The sequence below is a fragment of the Nesoenas mayeri genome (genome assembly GCF_963082525.1).
Source record: "Nesoenas mayeri genome assembly, chromosome: 2".
NCBI classification, from domain to species: Eukaryota; Metazoa; Chordata; class Aves; order Columbiformes; family Columbidae; genus Nesoenas; species Nesoenas mayeri.
Genome location: NC_137543.1, coordinates 131,341,968 through 131,355,664, shown reverse-complemented (window position 1 = coordinate 131,355,664; position 13,697 = coordinate 131,341,968). Strand labels below are relative to the sequence as shown.

The following is a 13,697-nucleotide window of genomic DNA, read 5'->3' as shown; positions in this document are numbered from 1 at the left end:
GAGAAATCGTGTGAAATATATTTTGTTTCCAAAGGAGAAAATACAATCTTTTATTTGGAAAATTGCAGTAATTTTAAATAAAGTGAGAACTTTTTAATGCATTCCATCTGCTTTGTAGACAGCTTTGGCAGACTTATAGTAGCTTTGAGAGTTCAACAGTTTTTGGCTTCAAACGCAAAGTTACTTATCAGTAATTTATATTAAGTCCTCATTATATATCAGAGCAAGTCTATACATATATACCTATTACATTTAGCAAAAGCTTTACTAACAGTGAAGTTAACTTTGATTTCACCATTTCTTATGGCCCTGTCATGAATGGAAAAAGTGATCCTTTTCTTATTTTGATACTTGAAACTACTGGTTCTGACAATTATCACAGAAGATAGATCTTAGGAAATTGTTATTGTTTTGCGAACTGTGAGAATATGGCTTGTTTTCCCAGAGCAGCCTTATGGCGTGTGTAGATGGCACAATGGATTGCAATGTGGTCTGGTCCATTATTGTGGTTGGTTGTCCTGTCTTACAAAGGGCACGATTTTACCCTGCTACATCTGTATTTGCCATGGAACAGCACTTATTAGCTTTCCAGTGCTGCGAAGCTGCAAAAGGTCTCCTAACTAGGTGCTCAGATTTGACCAGGTTTCACTTCTGCTCTGCTTCTCTTCCTTTGCTTCTCGTGTCAATCCTGAGAACTGTTCATCGAAGCCAGGGGTTTGTCAAAGCCAGTTTGACCATTCTTGATTGCCAGTTCTCCTACAAACCATCCTTCGTTATGGAATGGCAAAACCCATAGTAATGCAGATAAACATTTCCCAGAGTGAAGTTACAGGGACAGTTTTCAGCTTAGCTTGCCTGCCTTATCTAAACAATGTTTTTAATGAGAAAATCAGCCCCACAGTACACTGTAGATACTTCGACTTTATACCCCCACACAGTGAACTTCACAAAATGCTACATATCTATCAGTCATTAGTGATAACTATGAGCAGCCAAGTTCTTTATACATTTAAAAATCTACCTTTTTGAAATGTATATACATCAAAAAGAGTATATAAATAGCAGTAATGTAAAAAGGTAGTCTCTGTTTTCTACGTTAAAGATGGTTATGGAAAAAAATATCAGAGATAAACTACGAAAATGAGTTGAAACTTGGAGAACAAGACACATAGCTGTCAAGTCTTATTCTACAGGGACTTTCTCTGGTCTTTTCAGGGTCTGGATGTCTCTATTCTCTAATACATAGCTGTCTGTATTCACTTTTTGATTGTTTATTTTCTTCATCTGCCTCTGAAATATCAGAGATTGTCCATTGTTTGGTCTCCAGCTGTAGCTGGGATGGACCAGTGCTTTGAAAGAGTACAAAGGATCTTGTCTTTTTTTTTTTTTCCCTTGCATGATCAGGATCATGTTAATCACCAGATTTGTGGTCAGGAAGGAATTTTGCATTGGATCATGTTGGCACAATTTTGGCAACTTCGCTCTTTCACTGCAACAAAGGATGTGCTGCTTCTGAGATCATCCTACTCCAAATCACTTTTCTGTTGTTACAGGGGCTTTTTTTATGCTGGTGGCATCTTAAGCTGTCCAGGCCTGTAGTCCATAGCTTCCTCTTTCTGGGGACTGAAATTATATAGTCCAGCTGGTCTTTGGATTTGATGTAGTGCATGGGGTAAAACCTAAACATTTGTGATAGACAAATTCAGGTTAGATAAATTATGAAGCTAACTTCTGCTGCTACTTTTAAATATCAGGCTGAGTAACATTACCCGTGGATTCCTCGGAAAACTAACCCATTTTGATGTCATGTGAATGACACTTTCTTACTATAACTAACTCATAGCATAACACAGAACTTTTTTTAGTGACATAATGACAGTACATAGTTTCCTTTTTCTCCAAAGTCAGCTTGTTCTGATTGTGCAATCCTCTTTCTCATACAAAAGTTTTGTCCTTTGTAGAAAAAAAGTCATCGTGCCAATTAGGTTTAACTTCTAATTTAAATATTTTGTCATTGCCGTTATGAAAAACATATGGCTTCCGTGAACTCATTCTACAATTTATGCAACTGTAGTAGCATAGTTTACTGTTTCAAAGACTATTATTTTGTTTTTCTCTTTCCTTTGAAGATATTACAGTTGTTTTTTTCAGCTCAGATTGTTTTGTACTTTTTGTCTCTTATAAAACAGGATTTCATGGCCGACGCAACACAGAAGGGACGCTGTGACACTGTTTTCAATTTAATGAAAAGAGGCTGCCAATCAGATTTTGTAGAAAATCCCACAGTTCATGTCACAATACCCAGTGACCATGAAACAAATACACAAGTGACACCAGGAAAAGTTTCAGTTCAACTGCGTCCAGGTTGGGTTGTCTCTAACAGATTGATATTATAGTCAATTTAAACTAAATATGATACTATTAAGTACAGATATTTTGTGAAGCAGTGTCTGGATTAATTATTTTGAAGAATGATGCTTTAACATTATGTTGTAAGACTATGATGGTGTTGATCCCATATTCAAGTACAGTTTTCAGCAAGAAGCGTTTCTGTCAAACACAGCTGAAGGTCAGAATAATGCAAGTAATAAGAGGAAAGGGATTTTAGGTAGTTTTTTCTGTTTTCTGTTCTGGTTTCTCTGGATTGTTTTTCTTTAGCCACTTACACAAATAGTTCTCTTATCCCTTACACGCATAACTGTATTCCTTACTGAAAGTAGATTGAATTAGATTTCCCAAATTAATCATTTGATAACCTTCTTAACTATTTGGTTACTTTTGAGTGCACTGGCTAGACACCTATGAAGCCACCAAAGCCAATATGTAAGAAAGGACTGGATTCCTAAAGGAGACGTAGGTGTTCATTGCCTAACATTTCATTTCTAAAATGTGAGACACCTGGCCCTAACAGAATCTACAAGTCCCTTTATGGATCCAAGATTTTCTAGTATATCTCTATTTGCTTTCAGCTGAACTTGAGTTAAATCAGTGTATGTTCTCTGTCTCTAAAACAGCTGTAGCCAACAGCAGAAGCGGAAGGTGATATAAAGAGATGCAGGGTGTGTTTCATATGTTTCAAATATAATTTCTTTCTTTTCCAAACAATAGCTGGAAAAAGAAATATGTTGTTTAAGGCGGATCAGTCTTCGGTAGAAAATCATTAAGTGAACAGGAAAAGCATCTTGCCAATCTTCACTGTATAAAAGATGATTTTCTGTCAATTACAAGGGAAAAAGGAAGGATCTCCATGAGTGTAAAGCACAAAGGAGCTCTGGTTTTCCATCTTAATAAAACTGACAAAGTTACATCAGTAGATCCCCTCCTTTCTCCACTCTTCTTCCGAAGAAAAGACTGATAGAGTCATAGAATTCTACTACATAGAATTCTACTCTGCTTTGTATGGAGAAATACTCTCAGAAACTGAGCTAGCTCTAGATGTGCCTGTAATCACATTTATTTCCAAAGGCATGCTGGATTCATAGAAAAAAAACCCTTAGCTTTCTCAAATTCAGTTTAATGAACCTTTTTACTAGCAAATAGTGAAATTAAGTTTGGGGTTCCATAAGCGTTGCAGAAGTTCTTGCATTGGGGGACAAAAGACTGAAATTCTGAGGGCTCCAGAAAAGTAACTTTTGATATATAGACATCTTGCTCTACTTTAAACCCCAGGGAAACACACAGATGTACAGCTATAGTTGTGCCTCAAACCAGAAATTTGATATGGTATAATCATGCAGACAAAGATGTTTTTGTTTTGATACTGGCTTTTTTTGTCACTGTTTTCATATACCAAACTGTCAGGATTTATGTGGGAAAGAATAAAAGCTCCACTCAGCATCTCACTATATGCAAACTGGAGACCTGCAAGGGTCATTTACCAAAAGTAATTCGATTTATGTTGGCAAAGAGGAAACATAAATTACAACACACTGAAATTCTCTTTTCTTCATGCAAGGCCTGATACAATCAAACGTTCACATTTTCAGGTGGATTATGTTCAAAGACCATTGGAGAAAGTACTTTGCATGTTTAACTTTTCTGGATCAGGTCTTTGTTACATGTACTTTAATGATGCTATCTAGTGATGCCATATGCACTAGTAGATGTCACAAATAGAGAAGTCACATTTCAGGTGATTTTTTTAGTGAATCTGTTTCTGAATGTGTTTGGATAGCTTTTATTGGAAACCTGCATAATTCTTCTTTAGTGTCTCCTTCCTTCTTTGCTGTGTTTTCATTGCGTAGTACTGAATTAGGCTCACGACTATCCTACATCTTAATTTCTTCTGTGAGCTGACAATTTGAGTGACATAAAATAATGAATAATTTGAAGTCATGCATTACGGTACCTATGCTGCCCATACCCTGGTCACTTCACTCTTTTTGCTGGCATTAGAGAATATTAGGCAAGCAAAAATGTGGGGCCCATTTTTAGTGACTTCCAAATCATTAATATTTTTATTAATCTTCTTATTACATATGAGAATGTGATGTGGTTCTGCAGGAGTGACAATTTGTCATCCTGAAATAAAAGTTCTGGTTTGTATTTGCCAAAAGATGTATTTTTTGATAGTAAAACCCCTGCTTTTAAAAAATACTTTGAATCTACTGAGTTTTCTCATTAAATCTTCGGAAGTAGATTGGTATAAATTTGAAGCATCATTTACGTCCATTTTTCAGGTTGTGCTGTCTGTATGGTATACATGTAGTTTCAGACTCATATGACAAAATATTTGCAGGATAGACTTACAAGGTTAGAAGTGTCAACCTTGAAGTGACTGACCACAATTTATATGCAGATCTGTGTCCTTTGTGAGCCATAGCTGCTTTTTGGTATAATGTCAAGGGGATTGCATAACCAGGAATTTAAAAGAAAATAGGGAGATGACAGATTTTTACAATAAATTGCACACTACTCCTGCAAGAAAAAAAAAAGGAAAGATGTTCTGCAAAGAGCCCCTTTGTGGCTTATTTTTGAATGATGCTTCAAGGTTTTGTTTGTTCTTGGGAGGTTTTCTTGTTTGTTTGTTTTTCTGTTTGCTGACACAAAACAACTTTGTGCTGAGGTTGCTGCAAAAAATAAAGTATTTTTAAGAGTGTCCATTCAAGAATAGTAAACAAACTTATTTGTTTCATTTGAACCAGGAAGTGAAGCAAACTTTATGTTAAAAGTTCGTCCCCTAGAGAAATACCCTGTGGATCTTTATTATTTAGTTGATGTCTCAGCTTCTATGCACAACAATATAGAAAAACTAAATTCCGTTGGATCTGCTTTATCTAAAAAGATGGAGAATATTTCTCTTGATTTTCGACTTGGATTTGGATCTTATGTGGATAAAACTGTGTCACCCTATATTAGCATTCATCCAGGTAGAATCCATAACCAATGCAGGTATGTAGCCTCTGTGCATTCACTGTAGCATTGATAAATTATTTAATTACACAAATATGCATTATGCATATTTATTTTTAAAGCTCTTCAGAATCTGTCTTTGTTTCATTATACCTCCATCCTCTAGCGAACTTCCTAAGAAAAATGCTGAAAATTTTTATATAATGATTACTTCTGAATATCTGGTGAGTGATTTCAGAAAAACTGTTTCTGTATCAGAAAAAGTGTGCTTTATTTTCTTTAGCAAAATGAGCCAAACAACATGCTGCTTTGGTATATTTGAATATATTTTTCATTTCATTTTGTAGTTAACTAGTGTGTTTTTGCTTACTTTGGATATATGTTGCCTAGATTCATCACAAAGTTTTGTACTTTCTGACCTAGGACTTCTCTTCTGGTGTATGGTTTTATATTCATTAACTCTTTTCTTAAAACTCTGCTTTTGTCGATATGATGCAGTTTCTTTCAGCTCATTTAATGAACAAAAGCAATAAAGAAATCTTCTGATCTAATTCCACAGCTGTAATACGAATGAACTCTCATTTTAAATAAGAGAGCTGTTCTGGCTTGCTTTTCTTTTTTCATGCCATGTCTTTTATACCTTGTGTTTGACACTTATATAAAGTGAGGGATGACTTCCAAAACCCTCTGGAGAAAAAGATTATTCACAACAAATTCAAATCTGTATAAACTATAATACTTGGAAAAGTGAATACTAACTTTTCATAGCTTCTTGCTCATTATTAGCTTTCCTGGGAAGCATGATCCAAAGTGCTGTGAAATCCATAAGTATATTTTTTGATCTCAGTAGTTTTTGAATTGGGCACTAGTAGTGGAATTCATTAGGTTGATGTAAATGTCTATGTATAAAGCAGTCATCTAATCTGCCTATATAGTGAGTGGTGATCAATTATCACTTCTAGGACATGATTCATTTTGCCTAACAGTAGACATTTGCAGAGGTATTAATCCTTACAGTGTCAGTTTCTCTTCATTGACTGTAAACTGAGTTGGGGGTGGGCAGGTTGTAGTCTGGATGCCTACACTATCTGCAACAGAATTTGAGTTGAAGCCTGCTCAGCATCTCTGGATCAGATGAGCACTTCAGCTTGTGCTGTCAATTCCACTGCTGTAAATGAGTCACAGAGCAACCGCCTGTATAAGTGCTGTGACATTAGCTTATTTATGTCAAACTCCATACTTTCTCCCTCATACACAATTTCAAAAAGTATCACAACTAAGATAATACTGAAAATAGAGATTCCCATTCCTTTAATAAGGTAACTGTCACTAATCTCAATATTCATTTTATGTACATTTACTTACTACTAGTGGATGTAGGAACTTAAATTTTATTTTACTTTTATCCAGTAGCTTGTGTACTGAGCTATTAAAAGATCTTAATGTTGCGGTGTGATAGCCCTTTCTCAGGATAATGAAAAGCAAATCTGTACCGCTCTGTAGATGTTCCAAATAGATCACATACTCTCTGAGTTCATACCATCACTCATGTTGTGTTTCTTTTTGTTCTATACAGGATCACTACATATGTGCTGTTACTATATTAACTAAGTTATATACATTTACATAAAATAAAAAAATGCATTGTTCATAGTAAATTACACCTAATTCCCTCTGAACTTAGTATCATGTAAAGTTCTTCTTCTTTGTTTACTTCACTGTGCGTATATACAACTTAATTAGTAGCAAGATTTTATGGGTTAATAGGGATGCAATGTTTATAAATTGAATATATGGAATGTATTAGAGTTTTGCTTTGTTTTGTTTTTGTACAGTGATTATAATTTAGATTGTATGCCTCCTCATGGTTATATTCACGTGCTATCCCTGACTGACAATATAGCGGAATTCAGAAATGCAGTGAATAAACAAAAAATTTCTGGGAATATTGATACACCTGAAGGGGGTTTTGATGCCATGCTCCAAGCAGCTGTGTGCCAGGTAAGGACCTTATTAACTAAAGTGTAAATTGTAGTTCAGACAAAGATATATATATATCTTGGTACAAGAGTGCTCAGTGTTCCTGAATTCAAAATGTCAGTTCCAGGCCTGATAATAGTAAGATATTTTCCTCCTTTTCCTTTATTTACCCTTTAGCTACACATTACTGTTTCCCATTGAAACTGATAAAGGAAAGCATAATGAAATATTTTGGTTAATGGTGGTCTTCAAATTCTGGCTTTAACGAGCCTAACCAAGATAGGATGGATGATGAAAGCAACTGCTTCTTGCTTGAACAGGCACATGTATTAATTTCAGTCAATTACAACTGGAGCAGTAGAATGAGTCAAGTTCAACATGTAATCCTAACTATGCTAGAAATTAATACTTTGGCTTATTTTATTTTCAAATTTTGATGAGCCATAAAACAGGTAAATAAAAGCCACTCTTCATAGCTCCTGTGATCATAACTGTTATTTATTCTGGAGTTTTGGAAAAATTTCTTAAAATTCAGTGTTTCTCATTGGATACATTCCACACTTAGGACATGTGAGCTCTAGAATAATATATGCTCCCAAAAACAATAGAATTGAAACATTCTTGAGAATGGGGAGGCTTTTATGCTCACTGAATTGTGAACCAAAGTAGATGAGAACAATGTCCAATTCGTAACTACCATCGTGAGCTATAATTTGTATTAATGTGGACTCATTTTGTCTGCAATGGAACTTTATAACTTGCTCCATCTTGCTTTAACCAATACATTCCTGTTGCAAGAGGTAGGAGGTTAGGACATGAAGCTACTTTAAAATTTTGGTTGCTGTGATGTATGTAGGTAGGAGTCTTGAGATGACAAAGTGATGATGGAGTCTTAGGAGTAAGACATTTTTGTGGTGCTGGAGGAGAATTTGGGATGATTTAAGGTATAACCAGTTTATAAATAAAACTTAAATACCCCTTCTTTAGGGAAGTGCTGTCTAGGGTTGTGTGAGGGAGGCTGATGCCCAACATGTAAGCTAGAAAAGACACCAGACCCCTCTGTACTTATTATCCCTACTCTTGTGAGATACTTAATCCCCTTTCAGAGCTAGCAGGGAATGAGCCTGAGAAGGGAGCTAAATCGCTCTCTGCAAAGCAAAGAAAGGAAGGTAGGGAATAGAAGCCAGGTGTAGCATTATGGGATGTATTGCAGGTGCACATCTCACATAAGATGAAAGATACTTGGCATTGCTAAGGGAAATGGTAGGGATGAGACAGCATTGTAGGAAGGATGAGCAAGGAAGGAGGAAAAAGGAGGGGAATCTTATTTACTGAAGAAGAGGATAGAAAAATTGGGAGAGGGAATAATGAAAAAGTATATGAGGTGATTCATGTGTGCCTCTAAAGTTTAATTTAAAGCAGCCGTTTACTCCTTGCAGGGAAATAAATGTTATGGAAATACAGATTGGCACCTAACCCAATTTAGATATAAGCTTGCCCTGCTACCTCCTTCACATGACTGAATCCTAGAAAACATTAAATTCACCCTTGTGGATGTCACTTTGCTATTAATCCCATAAGGTAGTGGATAGATGTAGTATTTTGCTGCATAATAAGGAATTTCTCAATTTTCAGGTATATGGAGACACTAAAGCTTTAGTTTATTGATTGGCTGATCATATACCAATGTCCTTTCTGGAAAGTTGTGTAGGAAAAGTAAATTATAGAATGATGAGAATATGAATATAAAGTAAAACTAGAAAAGGACACCAAGTACCAATGCAAATGAATGTATATATATTAGTTGTAATGCTTTTTGGATACCAGAGAATTTTACAAATGCCATGCATTTGCATTTATATGTAATAGTGACACACATGATGTGGCAGCTGTTAGCCAAGCCCAGTGTATTATGCATAACTTGTACGTGTTTTGAGAGATATTTCTCTAAAAAGCAAAGTAAGTGGATCTCTGACTTGCAGAGGTAGTTTTCAGGTGTAGGACATGACATATATTTCTACACAAAATGCTTTAAATAGCCTGGTTTAAACTCAGTGCTGCTAAGCAGTGTAGTATCTGAAAGCAGACTTTCACATTATTTTTTCCTTTTGTTATTTATTATTGTAGAAAATGGTTACTTACTGCTTTCTTATGCGTAATTTTGCTTTCTTTTTAGAGCCATATTGGATGGCGTAAAGAAGCAAAGCGACTGCTGCTTGTGATGACGGATCAAACTTCCCATCTGGCCCTTGATAGTAAATTAGCAGGGATTGTAATTCCCCATGATGGAAACTGTCATTTGAAAGATAATGTATACATCAAAGCTACGAGTATGGTAAGGTATATGTCATAGATTCTGCCTTCAGAGAAGCAGGGTAAACCTGCGTAAAGGAGGTTTCTAAATTGCTGTCAAAGCATTGCTTTTATTTCAGTTATTAGAATAGTATTTTTCCAGGTAGGCAAGTTGTGAAATGAAGAATTAATCACTGGGAAATACTGACATTCTTTTTGTCTGAGATAAAGTATTTTGGAGTCTGAAACAACAGTACACAGCAGAGGAGGAAGTGTTACTGGTTTTGGTGTGGCTTTTTATTACCATCTCATAAAAATCACAAACAATTTGTATAAAATATAAGTAAGAAGTGTCTGGTCTGGTATTTTGCACAAGAAGAAGCTGGTAATACATAAGAATTGCACAAACCTGCTGATAAGGTAGTGGTCATGGTTTATGGTCAGAAGAAGCATAGTTGCATTGATTGGAAAGGCTTGGTATGAGTAAAACAGAAGATGTACAAGATCAAACAGCAAATACAACCATGATGGACTAGAAAATATTCTTGTGCCACAAAGATTTGCTCTGGTAATGTAGCATTAAATACATTTGAATCTCTCAGTATAAAGCCAATGTGTGGTAATACATAACTATGCAAAAAGTTGCATCAGATCCACTGTAGTAAAATAATACACTTTCAGCAAATATTTTTAGCTTTCAAATTTTTTTTTTTCAAAAATGTATAATGTAGTCATGAATGACTGAAGAATAGAATTTTTTTTTTCTAAGATTTGCGGGTTTTAATTGCTTTGGCTATTTCCTTAAATACATATGAATCATTTATTTAAGAAACATGAGTCGCTACCTAATTGCCATGTAATCACCAGAAAACAGAAGTATAAACTGTGTTATCATTAGAGCACATTCCAGTTTTATTCTCAGTGCTAGCTGCACTTAGTTAAAATACATAGCCGGTGTTCAGCCCAATCCAGCAATGTGCTAGTGAAGTCACTGAGGGCTACAGGTACATTAGGCTAGACCTGAATTTAATCCCAGCAACTGATGTTTACAAGGATGGTGAGGCAGCAGGAAGCAGCCACCGTATGGTGTGTAATCCTGAAATACGGGAGGTTTCTGGGAATCGGTGGTTGGTCAGGACCTTGCAGAGTGGAGGAGGGAGCTGAGCGTGTGCTAACAGGAAGGTTGTTTGGATTTCTGACTATCTGATGTTCTTGCACTCATACACTCCCTCTGTCACCTCTTGGATATTCCCTCACAGATGTCAGGATTATTCATTTCCTTCTAGCCAGTCTGTTCAGTTTCAGTATTTCTACAGTATCCCCGAAATAAAAACAACCCCTCCCTTTATTCTGCTTTGAGCAGGTAATCCCAGAAGTTTCCTTTCCCAAAGTAGAGCATGCATACAGGTTGTGGTGTCTCTATCTCCATATCTCTGTCATTCTGTGTTTTCTTTTTTTGTTTGTTTGATTGGTTGTTTTTTTGGTTGTTTGTTGTTGGGTGGTTGGTTGGTTTTTGTTTGTGTTTCTTATTTTGTTTTCCTAATTTCAGTGCTATACCCGAGAGGAATTTTACTCTGCTTATTAACAATTGCTGAAGGCACAAATCTCATTTTGGTGTTCAGGATGCGTTTGGTAACAAAGATATAATCTGTTTCAGAAAAAAAACTGTATTTATTTACTCTCCAAGTTGAGAAATTAACTTCTGTTTCAGCTGGAAAACCTCACCGGTATAAAAATACAGAAAAAGTTAATCTCTTTCTAAGGAATGATGACTGATTCATCACTGACTAAAGAAAATGTTTCCTGGATTCTGGGCTGAAAGATCATGGTTTTACTGTTCTATATATAGAATAAGTAATCTCCATTATTATCGCTATTGATGCCTTTTGTGAAATGAGGTAGTCTTTTTAGCCACCAAAATGAAATGACCTTTAAAGATGCTTAGATCTGTGCTAGCACATTTTGGCCCATGTGTATTCTGACTGCTAGGCCATATGTTTTTTTTCAACCAGAGGCTAATTCTTGCATGCCCACATGTAATGGGGGGCATGTTCTTGGTAGCAGAAAAGGGGTAGAATGGAAATCTTTCTCAATATTAGATATTTTCTGGAGTAGATTTGACATGACAACACAATAGTGTCTGTAAGGGTATGTGTACTGGTTTCCTGATTATTTTTTTTTTCAGTAGTATATGTTGTTATTTTAGCCATAAAGATGCATAAAGAAGCTTCACATGAACAAGTAAAATCAGGGGGGCAGGGAAGGCTATTTTATATGTAAATGAAAAGTCATGAGGGGCTGTCAGCTTTTTAAAAAATACATCATATGAAATACATTTTTGCTTTTTTTCCTTATCAATGCAATTTTGTTGTGCTATGCTAAATTAAAGAGCCATCTGTAATCACATTGTTTTCCTAGTTTGATTCTTAGCTTCTGGTGGTCTTGAGAAGATTGTGTTTTGGCATATTTTTATTTCCTCCTTGTGCCAGCTAAGAGGACTTTGCTTTATTTATTTGCATAAGCTTAACCTTTACATCAGAAATGTTTCCATTTAGTCACTTTTTTGCCTGTTTCTTTCTAACTTCTGCTAAGCAGTCACGCAGAGGTCAGCAAAAAAAAGCATAAGACAGGAAAGAAGTCTAGGCCACTTTAATTAGATCTGTGCTTGGTTTACTCCCTTTCTGAAATACTTAACATCTGCATTAGTTATCGTCTCAGTTTAACACAGTAGGTTAAAGTAATAAAATAAATTATGTAATTGGAACAAGAAAGATGATCTAAAATGAAAGTACGTTCGCCTGAGCAGTAGTGGGAAGAGATAAGATAAAAATACATAAAGTACAGCAAGGTTTTTACAGCAAGCAGAGTGGAGGCTCTATGAGTGGCCAAGAGTTCCTTATGTCATCTCTTTACATGTTTAAAATGAAAAAAATATTGTGGTGCTGTTGGTGCTTTTTTTTTTTTTTACAGTCCTTTCTAATAAAAAGAATTCTTTTCTTTCTAATCTAAAGTGAGATATTTAATATACCACTAACCAAGCTGGACACTCCAGTGAGTTAGAGCTGACAGCAGATGAAAGTTCAGCTTTACTTGTTAGTTTGGGGGTTCAGTCCCTGCTTGTATATACATGTTGTCTCTTGACCTCCTCAGTAAGCTCCATCTTGCTCAGTAAGCTTCATCAGTTCATGAGGGCTAGGAAACCCATTTCTGGTACCGCTGATTCCAGGGTTTTGCCATTAGTTGCCACATTAGTTGCAGAGATGTTGAAGGGCCACTGTTCTGAGATTCGGACATGTCTAGTGCCACGTGTTAAGCTGGAAAATTGACTTATTTGATCATCGTCCCATGATTCCTCAACATTGTCCCCAAGTTTCAGACATTTACAGTGCAGGAGATGTTTCCATAACATCTGTATTCGGTCAACCATGTCCTGGGCCAACCTGGTACATCTGTGGTCTGCCAAACAGTTATGTGTGGCCTGTAGGGTTGTGCAGCACAATGGAGGCCCCACCACTGTGCTCTGTGGTCAGAGAGAAGGAAGGAGGGATTAGTACTGTGTTGTAGGCTACTGAAAATGGCAACGAAGCCACTGCTGCTGCAGGTCAGCCACAAGCACTGTGTGGTGGGAATGCAAGCTCCCTGGACCCTCGTGTATGACATATTCCCCAGCTGCAGCTGTAAGACATCCCGTTTATTGGTTCGTTACCTATGTTTCATTGTTTATCTTAAGGAATATAATCTCTTACCAAAGAGTAGAAAAGTTGAGAGAGGCATGAATCCTGGCTAAGACCAAACCGCAGCAAGGAACTCCTTTGTTCTTTCTATACATGGCTCTTTATAATGGTGTAATATGATGAAAAATGGATTTTGCCCCCTTGCATAAGGTCTCAGCTCTCTTGGCATTCAGATTTCTCTTAGAATTGCAATTGACTTGCAGGGTGCCTTGAGTAACAAGTGGCACTCTGAGGAGGAATGACTTATGCAGGGAAGAGTGTGTTTGTGCAAGAGAGAGACCATATGGCACAGATGATGAAAAATCTCAGGAGGAGAAAGCCAGCAGAAATATGTGGGGG

General features: G+C 36.3%; 1 protein-coding gene across 1 annotated transcript in view; it reads left to right on the top strand.

The window, feature by feature from the left end:
* Positions 1 to 13,697, top strand: part of ITGB8 (integrin subunit beta 8) — a gene marked incomplete at its 5' end in the record, with an annotated part of 40,583 nt that overhangs the window by 13,774 nt on the left and 13,112 nt on the right. Inside the window, 4 exons of the mRNA XM_080339844.1 lie at positions 2,190 to 2,364; positions 5,145 to 5,391; positions 7,188 to 7,353; positions 9,509 to 9,667. Coding sequence (XP_080195970.1) covers positions 2,190 to 2,364; positions 5,145 to 5,391; positions 7,188 to 7,353; positions 9,509 to 9,667 — 747 coding nt within the window. The remainder of the gene's footprint in view (positions 1 to 2,189; positions 2,365 to 5,144; positions 5,392 to 7,187; positions 7,354 to 9,508; positions 9,668 to 13,697) is intronic.